Here is a 27,614-nt window from a genome sequence, read left to right on the forward strand (position 1 = left end):
CAATGGAAGAGTTCAAACATGAATGTTTTCTGGCTTTTATGTTTGCAAATCCAATAAATTGGATTAGTGCTCAGCATCCAAATGGAAACAATGTTAGTGGAAAAAAAAGTACTCTTTTACTGATTTCAAATGTTCACCATAATTTAAAGTACTCTTGATAGTTGGACGCTAGCTTAATTAAATGGATATGAAGGTACTATAAATTTTATAGTCACTGATTTTAGTAGATGTTTTCAGTTTAATTTTTCTCCTGGCTGATTATATTTGGTACTTACCCTATTTTCAATTTTCAGGTATGGTTTGTACAGCTCCCCCTTTGATCCAGTTCTGTTCGATTTAGAAATGGGTGGTTCATCCTGCAAAAATGCCTATAATAGCAGCACGTGTGTGCAGTCTGATGAAATCGACCTTTCTGATGTATTATCAGGTGAGAGTGCAGCAGAGGTAGTCTATCCAAGCAATTAAATGCTACTTTGATTCTAGTGGAAATATTTTCCTGCACTGTGCTGATTTAGTTAGTTTCCCAATCACCATAGAGTTTCATTGTGGATATTGCTGAAGTTCTGTTTGTGATTTGCTCAATACACTGTTCAAGGAAGTTCATAGCAGCTCCTGTTCCAGCAATATCTTGTTGGCTGGTAATATAAAATGCATGTGGAGAGAAGTATTGATGTACAGAAAAGCTCCACTTGATCACACTCTTTCCTCAGCCTATTTGGTTTCAGGAATTGAGACAGAATGCAAACTTTGGCGTATTAGATTAAGATTCCAAGTCTATGAAATTGATGGGAAAGAAAACATCAGCTGGAATATTGAGATTTCTCCATACAATGATGATCTTCTTTATGCAAAGGACCAGATAGAATGAGATTGTGCTGCCTGCTGGCTTTGTTAACTTAATTTTGTGCCCTTCTGTGTACTATTGTCACCTTTCTACTCATTGTTGCTTTTCTGATTTAGCACTGTGAGGCAGTACTCCCGTGCTGAAGAAAGCTTTACATACTACTTTAAAAGTAGTTGTTCAGCTACTGTTCCATGAGCATCAGTGGCATGTATGCCAGTTTATCTGAGATGCAGGCATGTTTGCTTTTACAATCAGTAATGGGGTTTTTGCGTGAGTAATGGAAATCTGTGTGAGCAGATCGTTTGGTCTCCAGATGATTGGAAACTTGATGTACTCCCCGAGGTGAACTTTGGAGCACTTCAGTCCCAACGCGATGATTCTGTGGGAATTGTGCAGGAGGTTTGAACTCCCCTGCTCCCTGGAACTCTGAAAATATCTCTGACTTTGAAAGTTCCAACTAATTTCCCTGAGACTTCACCACCCTGCTCAGCTGCTACCCTGCCCAGCTGCCATTCTACCACCCCCCCGCCCTTTCCCCACTTGCACATATACCCACACACCAACACATTGAGAAGCTTTGTGACATTTAAGCTCTTAACACAATACAACAGTTTGTGCCATAAAGGAGGGTGTGGCTTCTGTGCAGATTCTTTCCTCTTCTCCGTTCATAGTTTGCTGCACTGAATCTTCCATCAGAAGATTGGACAGAAAAAGAGCGGGAAACTAAGTGGGTAGCTTGTCTGATCGGGGTCAAAAACACAGCCTAACACCCTAATCAAAAGATTTGGGCCTTTGGATCTTTCTCACTCTTTCCTCCCGCAAAAGCCATAGGGCAAGTTGTGCCTCTGCGAATTGCAATTACAGTGGTGCGTGTGATTGAGCTGATGTAATCAAGTCTTGCCTTGCCCTATAGACGAGGCAGATTTTACAGTAACAGCAGCCCCAGTGTATTACAGCACTGCTTCAGGTTATAGTTTTGTAATATGGAGAAATATGACCATCCATAATTTGTGTTGTCATTTGTTGCTCTTTATGCATACCACCAATCTGCACAAGTTATATTCAGTGATGTTAAGCATTGTGTGTGCACACATTCACCGAACCACACATACCGAGATAATTCATCATAGAAGCCCTACAATGCAGGAGGAGGCTATTCAGCCATTGGGTCTGCACCGAAAGCAATCCATCCAGACCCTACCCCCGCCACCCCACACATTTACCCTGCTAATCCCTCTAACTACCCACCCCTGGCATTGAGTCAATTGAGCATGGCCAATGCACCTAACTCGCACATCTTTCTGTCCACACAATCCATAATTGTGTGGACTAAAAGTATTAATTGTGCTATTTTAAATATTAGAACATAACATAAGAAATAGAAGCAGGAGTAGGCCATCTAGCCCTTCGAGCCTGCCCCGCCATTCAATAAGATCATGGCTGATCTGTCGTGGCTCAGTTCCACATTCCTGCCCTCTCCCCATAACCCTTAATCCCCTCTCTTATCAAAAACCCATCAACCTGCGTCTTAAAAATATTTAGCAAGGTAGCGTCCACCACTTCAATGGGCAGAGAATTCCAGAGATTCACCACCCTTTGAGTGAAGAAGTTCCTCCTCAACTCCGTTCTAAACCGCCCCCCCTTTACCTTGAGGCTGTGTCCCCTAGTCCTATTATCCTTTCTGAGCGGGAAGAGTCTCTCCACCTCTATCCTATCCATCCCATTCATCATCTTATACGTCTCAATGAGATCTCCCCTCATTCTTCTAAACTCTAACGAGTACAAGCCTAGTTTATTCAGCCTCTCCTCGTAGCTCAACCCCCTCAACTCTGGCATCAGCCTAGTAAACCTCCTCTGCACTCCCTCCAAGGCCAAAATATCCTTGCGTAAGTATGGTGCCCAAAACTGCACACAGTACTCCAGCTGCGGCCTCACCAGTGCCCTATACAGCCGCAGCAAGACCTCCCTACTTTTATATTCAATCCCCCTCGCTCTGAAGGCCAGCATCCCATTTGCCTTCCTGATCACCTGCTGCACCTGCAATATTCAAATTAAACTATCTTGATCTAGGTTCTTAATGCATTTAAAGTTTGCTATCTGAGCATCGCGAAGTTGTAGCATATTCAGCTTTGTATTGAGTCAAGTATCCCTGTCAATACACTACTCTTTTAGAATTTAAACCTGACATCATTGATGTAAAGATTCCAGTAGATTTGACCGTGATATTTGCAAATATTTAGTTAAAGACTATGATAGGTAGATTTCTTCATCAAAGATATAATTGTCATTTTAGATTGTAAAACTTTCTAGTCAAATTTGATATTTCATTCTAATTTTGTGTTTCTATCTGCTGTTACCCCTTTCACCCCACTGTCTGATTTTATTTTTTCTGTTCCTCCTCTTTCCCACCTGTCTTTCCTTCAGCATGCTGCAAGTGCACTAAATGTGAGGGAGTTAATCTAAGTATGTTTCCTTCTTCAGGGAATGGGAAAATGAGCAGTTGTGCTGCGGCAGAGGGAAGTTTTACAGCTCTGACAGGCCTCCTGGAAGTGGAACCTCTGCACTTCAGCTGCATTTCAACAAGTGATGGCACAAGAGTAGAGAGAGATGATGCAAGTAAGTTGAGAAATACCAAACGATGGAGAGATAATGGTCATTTCTTTGGAACGTGGACACTTATTTTGTATAACCATTTGCCTTACCACCCTTTTTAAAAAGGATTGCCAAAAAAAACTGTTACTTTCCCATGTGCCAGTAAATGTCCCAAAATGTGTGCAGGCGTAAATGGTTTCCATTGGGATAAATGACCATGGAAGCTGACAGAATTGGATTGTTTTGCATTCAATGGGTGAGAATCTGCACAGTGGGCCCTTAGAGGACATTTGAGCAGAAGTTTAAAACCATTTGCATGTGTAGCACATTTTAAATATGTAATGTATGTTTCAGATCAAACATTGAATCATTATTGTATTTTAACTGTGATTCATTTCTGCTTTCTGACTGCCTAGTGACTGGCTTTGGACTAACCACAGCAGTGGGTGGGCTTACAACTGGTACAGTAGGAGAAGCCTCTACTGCACTGAGTTCTGCAGCTCAAGTGGCCCTTCAGTCCCTCTCCCATGCTATGGCCTCAGCAGAACAACAGCTACAGGTCCTGCAGGAGAAACAACAGCAATTGTTAAAACTTCAACAGCAGGTGAGCAGGGAAGTTTTAATTCTATTTTTCAATTACAGAAACCATGACTAAAATTTGGTGGTCCTGATTTTGTCTGATCCTCCTTATGGATTTAAATATGTTGCCTTCAAACTTATCTACGAATCGTAGTAGGTCTAGCACCATTTTGATGCACAACTGAAATGTGAATATTTAGTTTTGCATTACCATTGGTCAAAGGAAAACCTAGTGTTGGGATAGATAAAGCAGGGTTAGTTGCTTTACGAAAAGCTCAGATCCTAAAGACCAAATCTCATTTTTCTGTGTTTTTTCTAACTTATAATTGGCAACCGCACACGCTGCAATAAGGTCGTTTAATGGACCACTCTTCTTTTTAAATATAACAGAAAGCCAAGCTGGAAGCCAAGTTGCATCAGACTACAGCAGCGGCAGCAGCAGCGGCAGCACCTGGAGTCGGACCTATTCACAACTCGGTGACTTCTAGTGCCTCCACAGCACCTGGCTTTTTCATACATCCTGCCGATGTGATTCCTCCCACTCCTAAAACAACGCCACTGTTCATGACTCCGCCATTAACGCCACCCAATGAGGCAGTCTCTGCAGCAATCAGTGCAGAGTTAGCACAGCTCTTTCCTGGCTCAGTTATTGATCCTCATCCTGTCACTGTGGCCATTCATTCAAAAAATACCAACAAGTCCAAAACGGTATGTTTGGGGGGGCGGGGTGACACACTAATTTATTACTTTCCTAAAATTGCTGTACCTATTTAAAGATAATTGGGTTTTTAAAATCTGTTAAACACCAATTGCTTACGGTTCCAATTAACCTTTTTAAAAAAAAAACCCCTACCTTTTGTAGTCAAATTAGCTCAATGAGCAAGATTCAGACATGGGGTGGAATTTTCCTGTCCCGCCCACCATAGGAATCGTAGTGGGCAGGACATGGACCATGCGAAGGTCCGTTGACTTGGGGCAGGATTTCTCGATTCTCACAAGGCATTCCAAGATGTTTTGCTAGAAGTTTCTTATCAGCATTGGTGTGTTGAAATGTAACAGCATGGGTAGAAATTTGTTGGATAAGAAACGAGTGACTAGTGTTAGCTGGTGCTGCTTCAGTTGGAGAATATGAGCTGTGGGTTGTGCTGGGCCCACTTTGTTCCTTTTTGTTAAATTTGTATTGGGATATAGAGAGCTGAAAAGTAGTGGATTTTGGAAGAAAAAATAAAAATTATAGATAGTTATAGCATGAAAGGAGGCCATTTGGTCCACCATGTCCACATTACTTGCCAAGTAGCCATCTAGCCTAATCTTGCTTTCCAGCTCTTGGCGCATAGCCTTATGTGCATATCCAAGTACTTTTTGCTAGGAGGGTTTCTGTCTCTATCATTGATTCACGCAATGAATTACAAATTCCTGCAACTCTGGATATGAAATAATCCTCTTAAAACGTTGGTAAAGCTTGTACCTCTTAACCAGGGGCTGTAAATTCAGGGCATGGACCTTTCAACTAAGGAGAATAGGGCCGCCTTATCTACTTTGTTTATAGCCCATATAATTTTGTGCGTTTCAATTAGGCCTCCCTTCAGTCCCCTCTGTTTTGAAGAAAACAATTCAGAGTCTATCCAATCTTTCCTGCTAAATAAAACTTTCCAGTTCAGACAATATCCTTGTAAATCATTTCTGTACTCTCTGTAATGCCATCACATCCTGCCTGTAGTGTGGTGACCAGAACTCTGTGTGTTAGTCCAGCTATTGTTTAGGAAAATGAAAATGGAAAGATGTTGAATGGTATGAATAAGTAGAAACACTTGGGATTTTAAATATATTTGTTTATTCATTTGTATCTGCTATGCCCAAAGGCAGGTTCTTGACTCATTGTCTCCTGATACTTCATCCTAAGCTGATTCCTTGGCAGGTTTTGTCAGTGTGGTTTGCTATTGCCTCCCAGGCTGGATGGCAGGGCGAGGAGGCTGAACCCAAGTCTACTTCAATTGAATGGGAATCAAACCCTCGCTGTTGGCTTTATCCTGAATCATGTGCTTAAAAAACTAACTGCCCCCTATAAATATACAAGTGCATAATTCAGTGAAGTATGTGTGTCAGTTGCAAAGGCCAATGGTATTTTAGGTTTTGTAACTAGGGGCTTCAGTAAAAGAGTAAAGAGATAATCAGCTTATACAACATAATTAGACCACAGTTGGTGTATTATGTAAAATTTTGGGTGCTGTAATATAGAAAAGGCATTTTCTGATGCTGTCTTTGATGTTATCTTGAGTTAAAATGCTATTTGCCTGTGATGTTTAAGGGTCACCTGCAATCTACAAACAAAATGTTAATTTGTGCGTTCATAAAAACCACAGAAACCCTACAGTGCAAGAGGAGGCTGCTCGGCCCATTTGAGTCTGCACCAACAACAATCCTACCCATGTCCTATCCCACAACCCCACACATTTACCTTGTTAATCCCTCTAACCTATGCATCCGGGACACTAAGGGGCAATTTAGCATGGCCAATCAACCTAACCTGCACACCTTTGCACTGTAATTTGCTGAATGATGCATCTTGTGCACAGTGCTTTTTTCCTAATGAAACCACTCAATGGACAGACATGATTCAGTTTGGTTTCTGTTAGCCTGTTGAAGACTATAATGAGAAATATGTTTGGGATTGCATGTTGACTTCACAAGTAAACCACAGGTCATTGCACCAGGGTCTTTGTGTAACTCTTCTTTAATTATCAATTTTTGAATGTTATTTCTACAATTTTTTTGCAGAGTCCTCTGGGGACTGGTCTGGCACTGGCAATTTCTCATGCTTCTCACCTACTGCAGCCTCCACCGCATCAATCTATCATCATTGAACGCATGCATTCAGGTAAATAAACATTTTTTGCCAAAATTGTTACACTACAATATTTCAGAGCTGTATAAAGTATTTATTTTTCTTACTTCTCCCCCTAAAAACATTGAGTCCTGCATCTTTTTTCCAAGTGTAGGTTCTTGTGACCTCATCCAAATGGTCATTTTTCAACTGAGAGCCCAAACAGATATTGTAGGCAGGCTATTTAGTTGTGAAATCCCTCACAACAGAGCTTCCTGACATCTTAATCTGATGTCCATATGCATTCCTTTTCAGCAGGGTTCTTGACTGGCTGTCATAATTGTGAATCTGACTGGTTTTTCTTTTTCTATCCCCCTCCCTCTCCAGAGGCACGGAGATTGACTGTTGTGCTCTGCTTGCTGCCTTGGTTGAGATCAGTTATCAGACCTTATGGTTTTGTGCAACAGGAATATTTGCTGCCATTAACAGTTGAACAATCCTTGCCCAACTATAACTTTTAAACCATGCCCACTTTTAGGGTTCTAGGGCATTTTGATGAAATGAGAAGTGGATTTGGAGAAAGGGAGGACAGGAAGTAAAATAATTTTGATAACAGCTCAATTTTATTTGGCTATTCTATATACTCCCAGGATTGTCTTGCCTGCTACAAAACCTTGTCACACATTGAACGAAATATTAATTTTTATATTCCTCCCATACTGATCTGCAAATTTTCTCAACCTGCATATTATTGGTATGATGTTCATATAAGCATTTTGTAATACAAGATCCTGCTCTGTTTGACAATTTAAATTAGATTTTGTTTTTTCAATTTAGGGGCACGAAGGTTTGTGACACTGGACTTTGGCAGACCAATACTCTTGACTGATATATTGATCCCAACCTGTGCAGACTTGGCATCTTTATCAATCGACATTTGGACTCTGGGTGAAGAAGTGGATGGAAGGCGTTTAGTGGTGGCCACAGATATTAGTACACACTCATTAATTCTTCATGATTTACTGCCTCCACCTGTTTGCAGGTTCATGAAGGTATGCAACCTGTCAAATACATGGAACAACAACAAAAATTTTCACTTGTTTAGCACCTTTTTAAGCCACGCAATCACCAGGGTGCCTCAGGAAAGTATACTCTGACAAAGTTGACACAGAGCCAAAAGAGATATTAAGGGAGGCACAGTGGTTAGCATTGCTGCCTCACAGCGCCAGGGGACCTGGGTTTGATTCCCAGTTTGGGTCCATCTGTGCAGAGTCTGCACGTTCTTCCCATGTCTGCATGGGTTTCCTCCGTGTGCTCTGGTTTCCTCCGAAAGATGCGCTGGTTAGGTGCACTGGCCATGCTCAATTTTCCCTCAGTGTACCTGAACTGGCACTGGAGTGTGGCAACTCGGGGATTTTCACAGTAACTTTATTAATGTTAAAGTAAGCCTACTTGTGACAAATAAATAAACCAGATGGAGTAAACAAAAGCCTAATCAAAGAGGTGGATATTGGGAAGATCTTAAAAAAGGAAAGTAGGTGGAATGGTTTAAGGAGGGAAAGAGCTTGAATAGTTGAAGGTACAGTTGCCATTGGAGGGGAAGAGGAATTTCAGCATATATCTGACCAGGGCTCTTGGGGAGAGCTGAAGAAGGTTGTAGAAATGAGATGGGGTAAGACCATGAAGGGATTTGAATGCAACTGAGAATTATAAATTTAAGGTTTTGTGGAATGAGTATTGGTCAACAATAATAGAGGCAATGACTGGAGGGAACATGGTATGGATAGCAGAATTTTGGATGAACTGAAGCTTATGAAAGGTAAAAGATGGGAAGCCAGTGAAGAAAACAGTGCTGACCTTGAGTTCGGAGGTCACAAAGACATAGGTGAGCAAATTGGTTGAATAAGGAATGAAGGGATTCACTGTTGTGGAGGTGGGATGTGGATAGTTTTTGTGAAGGTCAGATTGTGGGGCCAGAAGCTCAGCTCAGTGACATGGGGTAGCAAAGTTCCAAACACTCTGGTTCAACCTGAGACAGTGTCTGGGGAATGGAATTGGTGTCAAGGATACTCTGAGCGTGGTGGGGCCAATGATAACTTTAGAATCAATGAGAGGGCAATTGCTTGATGCTTTGAATGCTTTGTGAATCTATTAATAAGCTCACACTGTCTCTCATCAATTTGTTTTTAACCAAGTCCTCCATTTCCTTTGCAGATCACAGTGATTGGGCGTTATGGTAGCACAAATGCAAGAGCTAAAATACCACTGGGACTGTATTATGGACACACTTACATCCTACCATGGGAAAGTGAGATCAAGTTAATACATGATCCCCTAAAAGGTGAAAGTGATTCTGCAAGCCAGCCAGAAATGGAACAGCAATTAACAATGATGATAGCTCTACAAGAAGACATACAGTGCAGGTGAGTTAATCACTTTGATAGATGCAGGGATAGTCTGGTCTTTTATTTCCTTTAACCATCGCTTGCAAATGATGATTTATGCTGGGGGTACATCTATTCTCACGCTGCTGGCCCTATAGTTTTCCATTCGGGGATAATTCTTGATGGGTGGTTTTGACAATTTATTGTATGATAATGGACTATTTCCAGCTACACCTGTTGTCATCGTAGAATTCATTCATTCTGAGATCAGCCATGATTGTATTGAATGGCAGAGTAAGCTCAAAGGGCTAAATTGCCTATTCTTGCTCCTAGTTCTTATGTTAATTAGTTGATTTGTCTAGCGTCAGTTGCTTTATAATGATCAGGAGTAGGAAACCTGATTGTCTTCCCTATTCCACGAGGGGGATGTCTATCTCTCCTATTGATCCAAGCTGCATCTGGCAAACTTACTTATTTTCAGGTTTTTTTGAGTTATGTCACTCGCTGTTTTCAAAATACGTTTTCTGCTGTGTAGCATTTTGTAAAAATGTCCTGTAAACTTGTATGAAATCAAAATGCAGAAAGCATAGAATCTTACTGCATAGTTGAAGGAATCAAATCATCCCACTCTCCTTTTCCTATAGAATTTCAAATTCTCCCTGCAAAAAGCACAATGGAAAAATAATGCTAAAATTCTATCATTCTCAATAAACTGAAATAGTCTGCTTGAAGACTTAGTGCCATTTGAAGGCTAATCTGCAGCACAATAAACCCCATGGCTACTTGGTGTGGTAACTACAGGATGTTGTGCAACTTTAAATTTTAGTAACTTTGGATGTACATGTGGTAGAAGCAAACTTTGGCATGTGAAACATTATTCATAAAGTTTTTATTTCATAATGTTATTACTGTATTGATATCTCATGAACTTATGGCTAAAACAGCTTTGGCTGAGAGAAAAAATCACTACTTGAAGGGAAAAATGTAACAGCTATTCAGTTAATAGTTAACTGTACACATGACAGAAACTTATTAAAGTTTAAAGTTTCACACAGACTTTTAAGAACACAACATAGGCATTAGGAGCAGAAGTAGGCAAATTCAGCCCTTCGAGCCTCCTCTGCCATTCAATCAGATAATGACTGATCTCTCCCTGGTCTCAAATCCACCTCCCCACCTGTTCCCAATATCCCCGTATCCCTTTTCTATTAGAAATACATCTATCTTCTTGAAACTGCTCAACGATTCACATTCCATCATGCTAAAGGGCTGTGAGTTCCACAAATTCACCATTGTCTGCAAAAAGTAGTTCCTCATCATAGTTTTAAATCTACTACCTCTCAACCTATACCTATGATCTCTGATTCAAGATAACTCCGTAAGAGGAAACATTCGTCGTTCATTTACTTTATCAATTTTAAAAATTTTATATACCTCGATCAGATACTCCCTCATCTTTCTAAATTCCAGCGAGTATAAGCCCAAACTGTTTCATCCCTCCTCATACGTCAACCCTTTCATCCTGGAATCAATTTGATGAACCACCTCTGAACTGCCTCCCATGCCATAACATCCTCTTTCAAATTAGGAGACCAAAACTAGGCATAATGGACTTGATGTTCTTTATGTGATGGCAGCTGGGATGCTCCAATTGTTTTAGTAATTGGAATATGAAAAGCAGACGACCATCTTTGATCATTATCCAGGGGATATTGCTGGAAACTGGGTTGTTGACTGATGGTAGGATTGAATGCTGTTGTTCATGGTACACCATGTTAGATCATGAGCACACCTGTGAAAGATGGGAGAGTTGGCAGCATTTATGCAACCCTGCCCCAGGGGGAGGAAGGGTGAGGGGGGTAAAGTCAGCATTTTAAAAATGTCATCCCATTAAAATGATTTACTGCAATACATTTGCAGCAGTTTTCTGATTGAGTAGTATTGATAGTGACTTCTTTTGTGGCTTATAAGGAAGATTATATTAGTGAGGTGAAACAAAAAAGGAAGCCAAAAATTGAACTACAATATATCTGGTGGAATAATTATGGGGCTATAGGGCAATAGAAGTTGCGTGTTTTATGGATTTTTTTCGTAAGTACGTCTACTTATCACTTCTAATTTGCTTTGACAGATATAACTTGGCTTGCCATAGGCTGGAAACTTTGTTGCAGAATATTGACCTTCCTCCACTGAACAGTGCTAATAATGCTCAGTACTTCTTAAGGAAACCTGACAAAGCCGTTGAAGAGGACAGCAAAGTATTTTCAGCATACCAGGACTGCATTCAATTGCAGCTTCAGCTAAACTTGGCACATCATGCTGTGCAGCGCCTTAGAGTGGCACTTGGATCCAGTAGGAAGACCCTGCCAGAAACATATGATTCAACAGAATTAATACAGAATTCTTCTACAGAGCAACTACGCACAATCATCCGATACCTTCTGGACACACTGCTGAGCCTTTTACATTCGTCCAGTGGTTGGTGTCTCTTTTTCTTTATCTTTTTGGAAATGTTCCTGTACAATGTGCATGCATCATGTTAAATTAAATGATCAGTTAGGAGAATGCCCCTATGGCTTCCCCCATCAGTACTTGAGTGAGTTGAATGCTGTTCAGTCCTGCTCAGAGGTTGGGAAGGACAGAGATAATGTGGGGGTTTAGATTGGTACAAAGGCATGAAACACAGCAGTCCTGTATGATGTTGATCACATTGTAAATTAGACCAAGTGTAAATCGTTTGTCCATTCAGATGTTCCATCAAAACAGCTGTTTATTTAAAATACCATCATTACATGAAACCTTGAGGAAACCTTCTATGCCATTATTTTAGTTTTGTTATGAGATTGTTTGAATCTGCTAAATAAATATGAATGAACTCTGAAACGTCAGCACCCAGGAGATGATTTGCAGATTGATGTAGATGAGTGTAAGACTTGTAACATTAGCCTTTTTAAAATTGCTAATGACTTAAAGATGGGGTAGTGCAATCTATATTGGTATCTGGATGAACTCTGAGGTTTGTGGTATTAAAATTTCATTTATTTAGTGTATGCAGACCCAGCCTATAATTCTAACTATTTTAAAACTTTGTCACCACCAGTAGTTTTGTTAGTGGATGTGTAATGGCATAGAACCTGGCTTCTGTGTGCCATTTAGGATACTTCCTTGTCATGGAAGGCCCCAAAGTGAAGATCTGTAGCCTTCTGTCCATGTCCAGTTTGAAAGCAATTGAAAAGTTGTGACCTTGAATCTGGCTGACTTTCGGGTTGGAGGTTATGGTTCAGGAAAGGTCAGCTATATTGGGTTGTCTCAGAATTAATACAGTGGAGAAGTGATGTGATTTTTGCCAAAAAGTCTATTCATCGAATTTGCCAGCACATCTGTACAATGAATATGTGCAGGAGCTATGTTACAGATAAGTGGTAACCATGAGAGATGTGCAGTCTGACACAAATCTCACAGTTGTATTCAGTTGGGTTTCCTCCAACTAAATGTGTGGTGAATGATCCCTAACTGAAGTGTCGTATTCCACAACTGATTTGTAGAGTGAAAACAGATGGATGTAAAGCAGCTTGAATCCTGATAAACCTATAATCGCATGCCTAAGGCATTGAATTTGAAACTAGTTTTCTGCAGGTAGTATTTAAATATATAAGTAATATATTACTTTTCCAATTTGTCATGCTCTTAACACTTAATTATTCAAAAACTGGTATTTTATTATAATTTGGCAGTGTAAGAGAAACAAAAGAGCATTTGGAACACTTACCAGAGGTATATTTCAGTTTGAGAATACATAGCGCAGCTAAAAAGTTATAGATATACTTTCACTGACATTCTTCCCTCACCTTTATGTGAAGAACAAAGAACAATACAGCATAGGCACAGGCCCTTCGGCCCACCAAGCCTGTGTCAATCACATTGTCCTTCCTAGACCAACTGTCTGTATCCTCCTTTATCCTGCCTGTTCATCTATCTATTCAGATAAGTCTTAAATGTTGCTAAAGTATCTGCCTCAATCACCTCAATTGTCAGTGCATTCCAGGCCCCACCACTCTGTGTAAAAAAAAAAAATCCCCCCACACACCTCTACTGAATCTTTTCTTCCCTTACTTTGAACTTGTGATTGTCATTTCTGCCCAGGAAAAAAGCTTCCAGCTGTTCACCTATCTATGCCCCTCATAATTTTATAAACTTCTATCAGGTTGTCCCCTCGGCCTCCATCTTTCCAGTGAGAACAATCCCAGTTTCTTCAGTTTCTCCTCATAGCTAATACCCTCCATACCACGCAACATCCTGGTAAATCTTTTCTGCACTCCCTCCAAAGCTATCACATCCTTCTGGTAGTGTGAGGACCTGAATTGGACATAGTGTTCCAAATGTGGTCTAACCAACCTTTTATATAAATAACACAATTGGCCAACTGGCCAATGAAGGCAAGCATGCCGTATGCTTTCTTCACCATCTTTTCCAAATGTGCTGTCAGAGGACATTTCTGTCCTTGGCCTGCTGCAGTGATCTCGCAAATTCAGTGCAAACTGGAGGACAGCACAGCACCTTCTAATTTGGCATGTTACAGCCTTCTGGACTCAACTGTCTGTTCAAAAATGTCACAGCATGAGCTCTGTCTTCCATTTTGATATCATATCACCCTCCCGTCCCCAAAATGCCTGTTTGCAACTATGTTTTGACATTTTTGCTTTCAGAACTGATCTTTATTCTGCTAATAACACTTAGTCGACCAATATTTTGTTTCTTTACTACTACCATCCTTTGCCTTTCGTTCCATGACATCCTTGTAAATTAACTCTAAGCACTCTGACCTATCCCTGATCTTCCCTTTGGTTCCACCTGTGCCTCCCCTGCCCTTTTCCAAAAGCATAAAACCCATTACCTTTCTACCTCTCTCCAGTTTCAAAGAAGTCCAAACTTGAAATGTTAACTCTGTTTCTCCCTACACAAATGTTGTTAGAACTGTTAAGTTTTTTGAACACTTCCTGTTTTGATTACATTCCTCGTGGTTTGTCTACTTTGAAAATATTGCAGAAATGTGAAAATACAAACAAAAGATTATTGGCCTTTCAAGAGTTTTAAGTAACCTGCTCCATATCTGTGCTACAATAGAAATCTAGATAATGTTGGTGCATATAATGTTTTAATGATAGAAAAGATGTTGATGTGCTGTATCCAATGGGGAGTGCTAACGCTCATTATTTTCTGCTAATGGTACATTTACATATTTTAAATCACTTGTAGGTCATGCTGTGCCAGCAGTTCTTCAGAATACGTTCCATGCACAGGCCTGTGAAGAATTATTCAAACACCTATGCATCAGTGGCACTCCAAAGATACGATTGCACGCTGGACTGCTGCTTGTGCAGCTTTGTGGTGGTGAGAGGTGGTGGGGACAGTTCTTGTCTAATGTCTTACAAGAGCTTTATAACTCAGAACAGCATCTCATCTTCCCACAAGACAGGTAGGTATACTGTTGAGCATTATAATGAGTGGTGTGCATCACACAAAAAGTGAATCCATTATGCAAAATGTACATGAATTCAATCTTTTTTAAGCAGTGCTTGTTAATAAAATGTGAGTTTTTTAAACCCTAATATTTGTAATAATTAAAATTATAATATAAAACAGTACAACCTGGAAATGTCAAAATCCCAGTTATCCAGAAGAATTGGGGTTTCTTCAAAGCAGAGATCTAAAAATCTCTACTGCAGATCAAACGTATGTTAGAGAGATTAGTGGGGTAAATATGTGGGTTTACGGGGAATAAGGCCCAGGTGGGATTGTTGTCAGTGCAGACTCGATGGACCAAATGGCCTCCAGCACTGTACGGTTTCTGTGATTTCCAATAAACAATATAAAGCTAACTTGAATATTTGCTATTTACGCGAGTTTTATAATTTATATTTTTCGTTATTGCCTCTTTGTTTCAGGGTTTTCATGTTACTTTCCTGCTTTGGTCAGCGATCGCTTAGTAACAGTGGGGTCTTAGAAGGCCTACTGAACCTTTTGGATAACTTATTGTCCTCTCTGCAACCACAGATGGCGACATACAGACGTACAGAGGGTAAGTCTCTATCTGTATTTGAATGTAGGCTGTGCATCAGACCATAATGTAGTAGTAATCTGGAATGAAGTTTCTTTGTCAATATCAATTTTTAGCTATTATTTACATAAAATCCTTGTTGGACGATTTTTAGAAAAATTGGGTATGCACAGCCTTGAGTTCCTTGGGAAGGTTAAAAATCCATTGCTAGTTTCGCATTTTACTGAAAGCTAATCTTCAAACCAAAACATTTGGTAAATATTTCGCTCTTAGGCTTTTCCAGGAACGAGATAGCTTGGTGTCTTGCTGCACCTTATTTACTTCCCTATATTTTTAATCCCTCAGGTGTGCTGGATATCCCAATGGTCAGCTGGGTTGTAATGCTTGTATCTCGACTGTTGGACTATGTTGCAAGTGTTGAAGATGAAGTAGCTTCAGCCAAAAAGCCGTTAAGTGGTAAAGATAGAGAACGGATGCTGACAGGTATGCTGCATAACGAAATTTCAGTGGGGGCTTAATTTCCAGTTCCATGTGTTTACTTATAAACGCGTTGGTATCTGCAGCACCAAGTTATTTTAAAGTCAGTTTATTTTCTTCAACTTCCTGGAATTCTCTTCAATCCTGGAAGATGATAGCAAATGATCTGTATTGCATTTGCCAGTGTTGTGAATCGCCAGTTAACTAGACGGTACAGATCAGTTTGTCCCATCCAACTCTAATAAAATGCTTGTGATAGTTGATGATAAGGCAAAGCAGCTTTGTGCACTTCTGTGATACAGCGCAGTAGCAGTTAACAAATGCTCCGTGCCAGCAGGCCATGTTGAATAACGTTAAGAAATCTTTTTGGTCAAAGCTTGAATGATTTGAATCTGAGGTAAACATTGTTTGGCTTAAGTGCATAATAAAGGACTGGAATTTGCTCTCTGCTCTAGGAAACCAGTGGAGTTTCATCAATAACAATCTTCAGTCACAGTGTTCAGGCAAATCCACCAAAGGCAGCAGTAGTCTTGACCGGTTATATTCAAGAAAAATTCGAAAGCAACTCATACACCATAAGCAGGTATTAACTCATTTATTGCTGTATGTTTGAACTTTGTTTAGATTTTGCATTTGGCTTAGTAATCCAGTACTTTGGCAAACATTAAAGCTATTGTGTTAAATTTCTTTTGAAAATTACAAAATGAAAATTGCCAAGACACGACTTGCAGCATGGGGCCACTTTACAATTATTGTCCTTGAGGGAAAGAAAGCTAGTGTGGTTTAGGAAGATGCTCATCTAAGCAAGTTTGTCTCTTTCAAGTTGGGCAGAGAGATACAGTGTGATCCAGCTTTGATTTCAAATGGGTACATCTAGTCTGCTGTGCTCAGTGTTGGGATATCGTTTGCCACCTGTCATTGCCCATATGAGTTCCTAATTTTCACTGTACTGGTAAACAGATACAGCACTCATTCCCAGGGAAGTATGGTGCGAAGGATAGATATTACAGGCATGCTTATAGCTGTACTAGGAGGTGCATTTGCAGAAATCATTGAGCAAGATTGCCTGTTGTAAGTACTTTCATTGGGTTTTAGTGTGCATTCCTGCGATAAAATAAACTTCAGGGAGAAACTTTGGAAGGGAGGGGAAAAAGATACAAATACAGAGCTTTATTTAAAAAAAAATGATTAGGGTTGTTAAAGACTTGCTCTGTAGTTTTAGTTTGTGTTTTTGGGTATGTGTACATATCAAACTGACTTTTGACTTAACCTTTTTTGCAGCAACTCAATTTGTTAAAAGCAAAACAAAAGGCATTAGTTGAGCAAATAGAGAAAGAGAAGATCCAGAGCAGCAAAGGATCTTCATATAAACTATTGGTAGAACAGGCAAAACTAAAGCAAGCTACGTCAAAGGTATGACGTCTGTTTTGTTCTATAGCTTAAGTGTTTGAAATGGTTGCTGTATTATTGGTCCTGCACAGGACACTTTTTTTTTGCAGCAACAACTTTGCATTTATATAGCACAGAAAATTGTACCAATGTGGTCCACAGAAGTGTAATCCAAAAAAATGGAAACTCAGTCAAAGAAAGAGATATTAGGCAGGGTGAGCCAAACCTTTGTCAAGTGGCTCAGTTTGAAGGAAACCTTAAAGACAGTGTTGTGGACAAGTTAGGCTTAAGGGAGGGCATTTCAGAGGCTGGGGCCTAGCCTGCTCATGGCATGGCAGATAATCATGAGGAAAGTGATGCACAGGGTGTCAAAGGAACAGACAGCTCAACGGGAAGGTGGTTGTTGGACTTGAGAAAATAGATTGGGAGGGCTGAAGTCTGGAAAGGGGGTTAAACACAACGACAAGAATTTTGCATTTTAGATGCTGAGGGACTGTTGGCCAATGTAGGTGAGTTAGGCCAGGGATGATGTGAGAATATGAACAGTTGATGACGATGAGAGAGGCAAGTCAGAACAGTGTGATCAGACTCAATGATTGAGTTTGGACATGACTGAGATAAGGTTGAGTTAGGGGTTAGAGATGGATTGGTGAAGTGATGAAGGTTCTTGGGATTGAATTGGACCTTGAGATTGCTAGCAGTCTGACATGGTGGCCAAGAGGTGTATGGAGTTGGTCAGTTTGTGATGTGGGCTGAAGGTGATGGCTTTAGTCTTTGCAGTGTTTTCATTGCAGTTTATTTGGGATTAGATATCTGATGAGCATTCCAGTAGTGCAAGGGCAGTTGGAGACAGGTAAAGCTGACTGGTAGCAGTGTGCAGATTGAAGCCAGTGTAATGAGCAGGAGGTTGGAGGGGCAAGGATAGATCCTTGGGGAACTCTGAAGCTATTGGGACTGTCAGGAAGAAAAGCTATTGTTGGGGCTGATGTGGCTATGATTAGACAGATGAGAGTGGAACCAAGTAATGAGGTAGTCATCTGAACTGCACAATGGAGACGTCATTGGAGAGAATGGTGTAATTGACTTTGAAAAGGCTGGGACTCGGAGCAGACTGCAATGAGGGGCATGAATGTCACCTACAACTTTGGTTAGGGCTGCTCCAATGCTGAAATAGGCATGGAAACCTGACTCTAAAATTCAAGCACAAAGTTCTGGGGAAATTGAGCACAGAATACTCAAAAAAGAGGAACAGGAGGCAACAAGTATTCTCAGGATCTTGAAAAGGGTAGGGCTCGGAGACAGGTTGGTAGTTTACAATGACATAGATTATTGAGATGGTGTTTGATGGAAGGAAAAGGCACCCGAGGTGAGGGACCCAATTAAAATGTTGCCTTTCCTGTGGGCCAAGAAGGAAAGCTGGTTTGACAGCAGTTTGTTGGGACTGGGTCACGGGTGACGGACCAGATGAGATCAAATAGGAGAGAAAAATGACACACAATTGAACTTTGCATTTTATTATTACTAGAGCTTTGCTTTGCCAATGTATGTACTGCTAACTAAAATGTTGGTCCTTAATTGCGCAGTTTTTTTCAGTGAATGAAATTCAGATTTTTGTCTTAGCTTTTCAGAACTGTAGTTGCATGCATATAAGTTCGGTTTGTGGGATTTAGCTGAGAAATTTAATTAATTTTCATTTTAACTTCAATTCCACACTAGCACTTCAAAGACCTTATTCGTTTGCGCCGGACTGCTGAGTGGCCTCGCACTACTTTAGATTCAGAATCATCCTCAACAAAAGACTCCCCAGAGGTGGAACCACTTCCGTTTACTTTATCCCATGATCGCTGCATTGCTGTGGTGCAGAAGCTTGCACTTTTTCTGCTTTCCATGGATTTTACCTGCCATGCGGATCTGCTGCTCTTTGTCTGCAAGGTGAGTGTACAAAGAAAATTACCGAAGAGTTGCCTCTCGAGCATAATTACATAACCGATTTTCAGATAATTTCATGACCTGTCTAAACTGACACTTCACCTCCCTCAGATGTAACTTTATGATTAGAACTTGCTTGGATAAACAGTGTATAATCACAATGTAACAGATTACCATAGTTCACAGCACAGAGAAGGCTATTTGACCCATCGCACCTGTGCCAGCTCTGAAAAAGTTAACTATTTAGTCCCATTCCTCTTTAATTTTTGTTTTTCAAATATTTGCCATTTCTTCCTAGTAATTTGCTACGTGAATAAAAATGTTCTCCTGAACTCTTCCTTGGTTCTTTCCTGGTTTTAAGTTCAAGCCCTGCAGTTGACCAATGGTAATAGTTATAACTCTATCAAAACTAAATAATTCTCAGCATGTCACCAAATTCCTCACGTTTTTTGTTCTGATTAAATGAAGCCCTGTTTCTACAATACTTTCTCATAACTTAAAAAGTTTTTCTTCGTGAACTCTGCTGACTGGAAACCAAACAATTCTATTTACCCCTCAGCATGGTGCTTTTATACCAAATGTTAACTACTAGGGGAAGCTAATAACTGTTTTATGAAAAACTGGAATGTTGAATGTTGCAGAGAAATAGTGAATATTTGTGTAAAATGGTCATCTGATACTCCTCTGGTTAAATCTAAAGGACATTGTTTCCTATCATTTGTAGCTGATGGATAATTTAGTCTAGCTGGCGTGGCTTCAAGTGCAGTACTAGAAAGTTGAATTTCATAAAATTGATGCAACATCCTGAGTGTGTTTTGTTTTTGGAGGTTGAGGCAAGTGTTGCAGAAATACAAAGAACAGTTGGAATCCCTTGACACCAGTGGGATGCCTGGTCAAATAGAGTACAGAGAAACAAAGACCTCCTGGTGGCTTTATAGCTACCTTCTACAGATAAGGCTTTTACTTAGTTGGAAGACTTCCCTATGGGAGTGCAATAGGTTTCAAGTAAAAGTGTCACAATTTTTAATTTTCAAATATCACTTTCAAAAAAATTCTTTAGTGATGATTTCATCACTGACTTTTCTCAATTAAGTAATTTGAAGGCTGTAATCTCTCTGATTGACCAGACAGATGTATGGAAAGTAGGAAACACACAGACTGTGATCCTGCTATCTTTAACCCATAATCCTTTTTATCCATACATATGGTAGTTACATAAGAACATAAGAAATAGGAGCAGGAGTAGGCCATCTAGCCCCTCGAGCCTGCCCCACCATTCAATAAGATCATGGCTGATCTGAAGTGGCTCAGTTCCACTTTCCCGCCTTCTCTCCATAACCCTTAATCCCCCTGCCTACCAAAAACCTATCTACCCGCGTCTTAAATATATTTAGCGAGGCAGCCTCCACCACTTCAACAGGCAGAGAATTCCAGAGATTCACCACTCTTTGAGTGAAGAAGTTCCTCCTCAACTCCATTCTAAACCGCCCCCCCTTTATCTTGAGGCTGTGCCCTCTAGTCGTACTGTCCTTTCTGAGCGGGAAGAGCCTCTCCACCTCTATCCTATCCATCCCATTCATCATCTTATACGTCTCAATGAGATCTCCCCTCATCCTTCTAAACTCTTAACGAGTACAAGCCTAGTTTATTCAGCCTCTCCTCATAACTCAACCCCCTCAACTCCGGTATCAGTCCAGTGAACCTCCTCTGCACTCCCTCCAAGGCCAAAATATCCTTGCGCAAGTGCGGCAACCAAAACTGCACACAGTACTCCAGCTGCGGCCTCACCAGTGCCCTGTACAGTTGCAGTAAGACCTCCCTACTTTTATATTCAATCCCCCTCGCTATGAAGGCCACCATCCCATTCGCCTTCCTGACCACCTGCTGCACCTGCAGGCTGGGTTTTTGCGACTCATGCACAAGGACCCCCAGGTGCCTCTGCACCGTAGCATACTGCAGCTTTTCGCCATGTAAGTAGTAGTCCTTCCTACCATTATTCCATAGTTCAAGAACTGTGGTGGCAGTTAATTTTTTTTTGCAGTTGCAACATTGAGTGGATGAAGGTGAAATTAACCTAAATAAAGTGACATTAAAGGAGTTCAAGTTTTCCTTATCTATATATGCAGTGTTATGAAGGACATCCGTGTAAAAAGCACAGCTGAAATCTACGTACTTGATATGTTGAAAATCTACATCCAAACAGCGTTTGATTGAGTTTCTCTACACCAGGGTGGGTGATGTGCTCCAGTTTCATTTTTGATCTGCTAAAGAGGAAATATCAGCTGGAGTTTGCTCAGAAATGGTTACCTTGTCGTCCTTATTAGATCATGTATGAATTAAACTGAATTTGATGTCTTTTGTGGGTGAATAGTCAACAGGTATTATTTAGACTTGCCTGTTTGAATGCTTAGCAAGATATTGGCAAATAGTGATGCCTGTGGAATTATATATGTGCATGAGTAGAGTACAAGAGAAAATCATTGCAAAAAGCTCTGCCCCTTTAGTAGCTCATCTTTGGAATGCTTTATTACTATTTAATGGCCAAGACAGCAAGTGCAATTTATAGATAAATTTTAATATAAATTGCAGGGAAAATTGCTTGTAATTTGTGGAAGTGAGAGAAACTCTGGGTGTTTTTTCTGGCCTGTGGCCACATCAATAATTGTGAAGCAAAATGCACCATTCTGATCCTATGCTTTCTGTGAAATTAACACATTATGATTGTAGATGAAGAAGTCCATTTAGTCCCATCTTCTTTCATCCACCTGAACTGTTTTTTTGCTTTCCACAACCAGGAGAGAATGAGTGCTCTTCTGCACCTATGTTTGAAAATTACAGCCTTGAACTGCACTTGTAAGCCTCTTCCCATACCTACCTTCATGCTAACAGGAGGCTGCCCATTCTACTTTGGAACTGAACAGGTGGCATGTTAAATTTTGGTACATATGTGTCCACATTATTTCATTCTTCCTCCTTTTAGTTAACAGTAGGTATGATTAAGTCGTTAAAATTTCACAGCTTCCTGGATATAAAACGTTGTCCCAAATTTTACAATTTTGTAGTGCTCTTATGGTGTGCATAAGAACATAAGAACATAAGAAATAGGAGCAGGAGTAGGCCATCTAGCCCTTCGAGCCTGCCCCGCCATTTAATAAGATCATGGCTGATCTGTTGTGGCTCGGTAAAATGAAATTTAGTGCTTTTGATATCATGTTCGTTAAGTGGAACTAATCATGCTATAGATTGATGAACAGGCCTTCCCTGTCCATCTAAGTTTTGAAATGAGCAATTTTTTGTAAGGCTAGCATTTTTTCTTTGGTGAAATTTCTATATATGGGCTGTAGCAAAGCACTGAAGAATATCAGACAAGGAATATAGTGACTGGTTTCTTCACAGGAGCTTTGCAATTTTAAGTGAGTTCATTTTCTTGTCTTGGTTTGGTACTGGACTTTTACAAATTGTACATAATAAATGTGAATGGACTAGCTCAAAGACTCAGAAGCTCTGTCGTGGGTTGGAGCAGTGGCAACAAGTGAACTCCTTAACATTTTTTTGGCAGGTTCTGGCACGTATAGCGAATGCTACAAGGCCAACAATTCATCTTTGCGAAATTGTTAATGAGCAGCAGCTAGAAAGACTTCTCCTTCTACTGGTTGGGACAGACTTCAACAGGGGCGACATCTCCTGGGGTGGAGCGTGGGCACAATACTCTTTAACCTGCATGATTCAAGATATCTTGGGAGGTAGGAAGCAAATTATACAATAAATGTTTATCCCTTAAGAATTGTACCCCTGTGTTCTTGTGTGTTAAGCATTTATATTTGAGATGTTGCACAAAAAAGCAGTGTAACTGATAGGCATTTATAGGGAGGTGTGTAGGCACGAGTTGCATAAGTTTCTGTCTTGCTAAAGATTCACAGTATTTGGCATCTCACAATCATAATTGCTATTGCCCAAAATATCCACTGAATATGAATCTTTTTTCAGTCATTTACGCCTTTTGCTCCCTCAACATTCACTTTTTAAATAATTTCTCTTTCCTGTCTCTTTCTTGGTGAGTCCTTTTTGATACTATTAGTATCAATTTCTCTCTCCCTTGTGCTTCCTCCATCTCTTTCCCTTTCTCATGTGCTTCCTCGACAGAATCCCTTTCATGCTTTTTCCACCTCTTCCCCACCTTGCCACATCTTGCAATTCCGCCGTATATCTTGTCTACCCTTCCAACATGTCTTTCTGCCATGACTGACAGTGTCTTTTATGCATGTGTGCAATTCCACTAACTCTCTTGCGCTCGCATGCTTTCACCATCCATATTTCATGAATGCGTGCACGCTTCCACCATTTCTCTTGTGCATGCACCTATTACACTTTTACTTTATAAGTAAATTGAGAATTTGTGACCGTAAATATCTATATTGCCAAATTTTGTCCACCATTTTCTGTAAGCAGCTGTTTGTGAATTAGTTTGATGACTAATGGTTATTAATTCTATGGTGCAATTGTGTGCTGTTGTGATAATTTGTTACTTGTTATTTATATCAAACAGATTGATCAGCATATGAAATTGAAATGACCTTTTGTCAGAGTCCTGATGTATTGTAAACCAGTTTGTTTCTGTGTAGCTTTTTCCCTGTTGCCATCAGACTTTTGAAGGGACCTACCACAGATTAAGCTGATCCTTCTCTACACCCTATCTGTGTCTGCAACATGATATTCTGCACCATCTCCTTTCCTTCTTCCCTGTCTACTTTATGAACGGTGTTTTGTCTGTATAGTGTGAAAGAACCAATACACTTACCAATAAATGTGCGATAATAAATCATATGTCACGTAATTGTATGGTGACATCAGAGATATTTGGGAGATTTTTCCTCTTCTATCCTAGTTTATAAGCAAGCAATATCTCTAATACAGCTCCGTGAACTAGTTATAATCCACTGTGTGGCAATCTTTTCATTCTTTTATCTTTGCTATTAAAATGAACCAACCACATTAATATATACAGCTGACCCCTTTCTCTTGTTGCTGATCAATCTGCTGTGAATTTATTCTTAATTCAGACTTCCAGGATTTGAATTGTTCAGTTTCCCAATTTCAGCGAATGTGTTCCAGGTTGTGTATGGCGTTAGTAGGTGACAAGTATTCAAAGATTTTGTTTAAGTTGTTTAACCTACTTCAAAGCTTTTTTCTTGAAAATTGAAAACAGGTGAACTACTGTCACCGGTAGCTGTAGAGACAATGGAAGAAGGAGCTGTTGGTGAAGATGCAGGAGCATCAGCAGCAGACCCTGATGATTCCCTGCCACAGCCACCTGTTATTCCACTCGTGGAAGCTATAGATGAGCCTCTGACCCCAGATATTACAGGTAAGTTGTAAGGAGAAATAGTGAATATTTTGTCTGTTTATTGATTTTAACAATATGTTGTACTGTCATTTTTTTTATTTTATAAATTAAAAGAAAAAGCACAGCCTTAAAATTGCCCGGTGAGTGTATGTGGTCCATTTCCATACATTAGTTAACATACTTGGCAATGTTAAAGCTGTTTTCATCATCCAAAGGTGCTCCATCTGCATCATCTTTGGAAAAAGATAAAGACAAAGACTTTGACATGCTACAAGACCTCATGGATGTTGATATTGGTCCCCTAGATGTTGACTTTGATGAAGATCCTCTTGCTGCCAAAGTATTCAAGGTATAGTGCACATAATTACATTTCATCTTTGCATGCAAAAACTAATTTTTGTTCTGGTTAATGTTGACGGAATGAACTTTTATTGTGTTGCTTTGGGCAAGATGAGGTTTTTCTTTTCTAACTCCCTTGGGCCTTTTCATTTTTCTTGTAAAAACGAAAGATTTGAAACACAAGCGTGTCACACTGTTATCCATCAACCTGACTCTAAAAATACATTACTGATGTGGAAAATATTTGACAGAATGGATTGGCGACAATTGAAAATTAATACACAGAATCATATGGCCCTTCAGAACATTAATTCCCAGTTTCACTGTCTTGCACAGAATATTTTTACTTGGAGTGTGTACATGTTTGGTTTTCATAAACATGGACAACAGTTATATTTGGGCGCCTAGACGACATAACTTACGGCACTGCAGAGAATAAAGACAACTTGGAAAATTTTAATTAGATCATTTGTACAACAGTTATGGCGTTCTTTTATTCCAACCTTCATTCTATTGGATACCAGCGCATTAAAATTCTTTTAATTCAAATATTTATAGATTTACAAATTACGTTATCATTTTTGAATAAAATGTTGGAAGTGGTAAAATGTATAATAAACAGATTAATATCACTTTCACTGTTGTTTTTTGTTCACAAAAGCCGATTAGCAGTACTTGGTACGACTATTGGGGTACTGACTACGGGACATACAGCTACAATCCTTATGTTGGAGGTGTTGGAATTCAGATGCCCAAACCACCTCCAACCAGCGAGAAGAATGGATCTCAAAGTGTATCTGTTTCTGTCTCACAAGGTTTGTATGCTCCACAAGTAATTTTTTTGCAATTTGATGCTGCAAGCGAGCAGAAAAAGAAAGTAACTTTCCTTGGTTCTGTTTGTGGTGCAGCCCTGGATGCTCGTCTGGAGGTTGGCTTGGAGCAGCAAGCTGAGCTTATGTTGAAGATGATGGCTACACTGGAAGCTGATTCTATTCTTCAGGCTCTCACTAATACATCACCTACAGGTAGATGGATAGAGAGATGCTCAAATTTCTGGAGCAGAATTAAATTTATAGGAACATAAGGAAAGGAGTACGCCACTCGGCTCCTTGAGCCTGATTTGCCATTCAGTTAGATCATGGCTGATCTGTACTTCAACCCCATTTGGTTCCAAATCCCTTAATACCCTCCCTTGCAAAATTCAGCAATCTGTTTCAACATTTTCAACTGATGTGGTATCAACAGTTTTTTGGGAAAGAGTGTTCCAGATTTTCACTATCTTTTGTATAAGGAAGTGCTTTCTGATATCAATTAAAACCACTGAAAACTTCCATACCCATTTTTGTTTTTATTTACATTATCTCATTCTGTTACTGTTGTAGACTTTGAGATCTCAGCCTGATGTATGAACAGTGTTGCATTTCTTTTGTTACAGATGGTAAACTGGTACACAAAGTGGAATAACTTTGTGGCTTGTTCTAAGTATACTGTTGTCCTGGTACTTATCTTAGGCTGCAGCTATCAGTCTGACTCTGAAGTGTAAGGTGGTGGTGATGCTGCTTCCTATTGCTACAAGTTGCACTGAGTTTAACCACTAATCTGTATGCGTGGATGCATGCCCAGCACTTTTTTTCTGAATAGCTAGCATTTAAACATTAATAAAGTTGTAGGTAAAGTTTCAGGTATTATGATTGGGAGTTGCTGTGTTTCATACTGCTCAAGAAACTAGCATGAGTTATCATGGCACTTTTGTGTTTCTGTGCACCAAAAACTTTCTGCACCAATGCAAAGTTGCCAGTATATCTGCATTTTAAGAAAATGCCAGGTGATACTTGAATTTCATCGTAGAGGATACTTCTGTATCACTACTTGATTAAGTTGAGAAGACAATTAATACAATGTAATGAAATACTGCATTAAAACAATTTAAGTTTTTTAGAAATTGTCTTTGGGATAGCAGCTTGCTGTTAAAGATTGTATTTTGGAGCGTTTTGACACACTTCGCAAATGTGGTAATTTAACTCAGGAGATTACAATGTATGTTAAAGCCTTGAGATTCCATCTAAGAAGCTGTGTCACCTTTATTTCTCCGAATGCAGTAGAACCTCCGATCAAATGAATAATAAGACTTGAGTAGCAATTTATTTGGAATCACAATCTGCTGTTAATCCAAGTGTAACTGTTGCTGATCTGCAATGTGACACAGGTGCTTAAGTAGCACAGGGTACAGTGGCAGATGTAGATTTTCATTGTAGAGAGAAGTTGGGGTTGCCTTGAGTAAGGCTGCTATGGACTCAGACTTGATGTTAACAGTTGTGAGGCCCCTTTTAAATCCTTGTGTGTTTTAATGGTGGGTGTGATCTAACTGACCATTTTTTTGAGGCATGATTCCTACTCCAAAAAGCCAGTGAAAAGCTAATTTTTTTTAATTTTAAAATCCCTGCAGTTTAAATAACTTCACTACCACCCTCTCCTCAGCTCTCCAACCCTCACCTGGCACTCACTCTGGAATCATGGTGATGCTCAAACCTCAAAATGTGGTCAGTGGGGGTAAATGTTTAGGAAGTGCTGATCATGAGCTTTAGGAAGCTCTCAATGTTTTCATGACAAACACTAATTGGGTAACTTTTCACATGTTTAATTTATTTGCTCTAGTATCTCAACCTCCTCCTGGAACTGATGACTCCATGCTGAGGGGATTGCATTCGTCTAGTCAGCTGATTGTGCCCCCACCATCAATCCCTATGCTAAGTGCATGCTTCAACAAACTATTCTCAATGCTCCAAGTTCATCATGTTCAGGTATAGGGTCCAAATTATCTCATTCTGTTCTTGGACTGTTTTTATTTTATTTTT

At 39.9% G+C, this 27,614-nt stretch overlaps 1 protein-coding gene across 6 annotated transcripts in view; it reads left to right on the plus strand.

Annotated features, from left to right (window-relative positions):
• birc6 (baculoviral IAP repeat containing 6) overlaps positions 1 to 27,614 on the plus strand; it is a 232,795-nt gene that overhangs the window by 75,193 nt on the left and 129,988 nt on the right. For 2 of the 6 annotated variants that reach the window (XM_080200712.1, XM_080200713.1), the window contains exons 22-41: positions 294 to 427; positions 3,326 to 3,460; positions 3,853 to 4,040; positions 4,406 to 4,723; positions 6,794 to 6,893; positions 7,677 to 7,891; positions 9,054 to 9,262; positions 11,355 to 11,701; positions 14,480 to 14,699; positions 15,169 to 15,302; positions 15,627 to 15,764; positions 16,214 to 16,341; positions 17,040 to 17,171; positions 18,864 to 19,079; positions 22,636 to 22,819; positions 24,283 to 24,441; positions 24,636 to 24,769; positions 25,421 to 25,574; positions 25,668 to 25,784; positions 27,415 to 27,560. In XM_080200712.1, the coding sequence (XP_080056838.1) occupies positions 294 to 427; positions 3,326 to 3,460; positions 3,853 to 4,040; positions 4,406 to 4,723; positions 6,794 to 6,893; positions 7,677 to 7,891; positions 9,054 to 9,262; positions 11,355 to 11,701; positions 14,480 to 14,699; positions 15,169 to 15,302; positions 15,627 to 15,764; positions 16,214 to 16,341; positions 17,040 to 17,171; positions 18,864 to 19,079; positions 22,636 to 22,819; positions 24,283 to 24,441; positions 24,636 to 24,769; positions 25,421 to 25,574; positions 25,668 to 25,784; positions 27,415 to 27,560 (3,508 nt within the window). The remainder of the gene's footprint in view (positions 1 to 293; positions 428 to 3,325; positions 3,461 to 3,852; positions 4,041 to 4,405; positions 4,724 to 6,793; positions 6,894 to 7,676; positions 7,892 to 9,053; positions 9,263 to 11,354; positions 11,702 to 14,479; positions 14,700 to 15,168; positions 15,303 to 15,626; positions 15,765 to 16,213; positions 16,342 to 17,039; positions 17,172 to 18,863; positions 19,080 to 22,635; positions 22,820 to 24,282; positions 24,442 to 24,635; positions 24,770 to 25,420; positions 25,575 to 25,667; positions 25,785 to 27,414; positions 27,561 to 27,614) is intronic. The other 4 variants (XM_080200714.1, XM_080200715.1, XM_080200716.1 and 1 more) reach the window with 4 other exon arrangements.

The sequence above is a fragment of the Carcharhinus amblyrhynchos genome, chromosome 12 (assembly GCF_965287045.1).
Source record: "Carcharhinus amblyrhynchos chromosome 12, sCarAmb.v2.hapA, whole genome shotgun sequence".
Classification (NCBI taxonomy): Eukaryota; Metazoa; Chordata; class Chondrichthyes; order Carcharhiniformes; family Carcharhinidae; genus Carcharhinus; species Carcharhinus amblyrhynchos.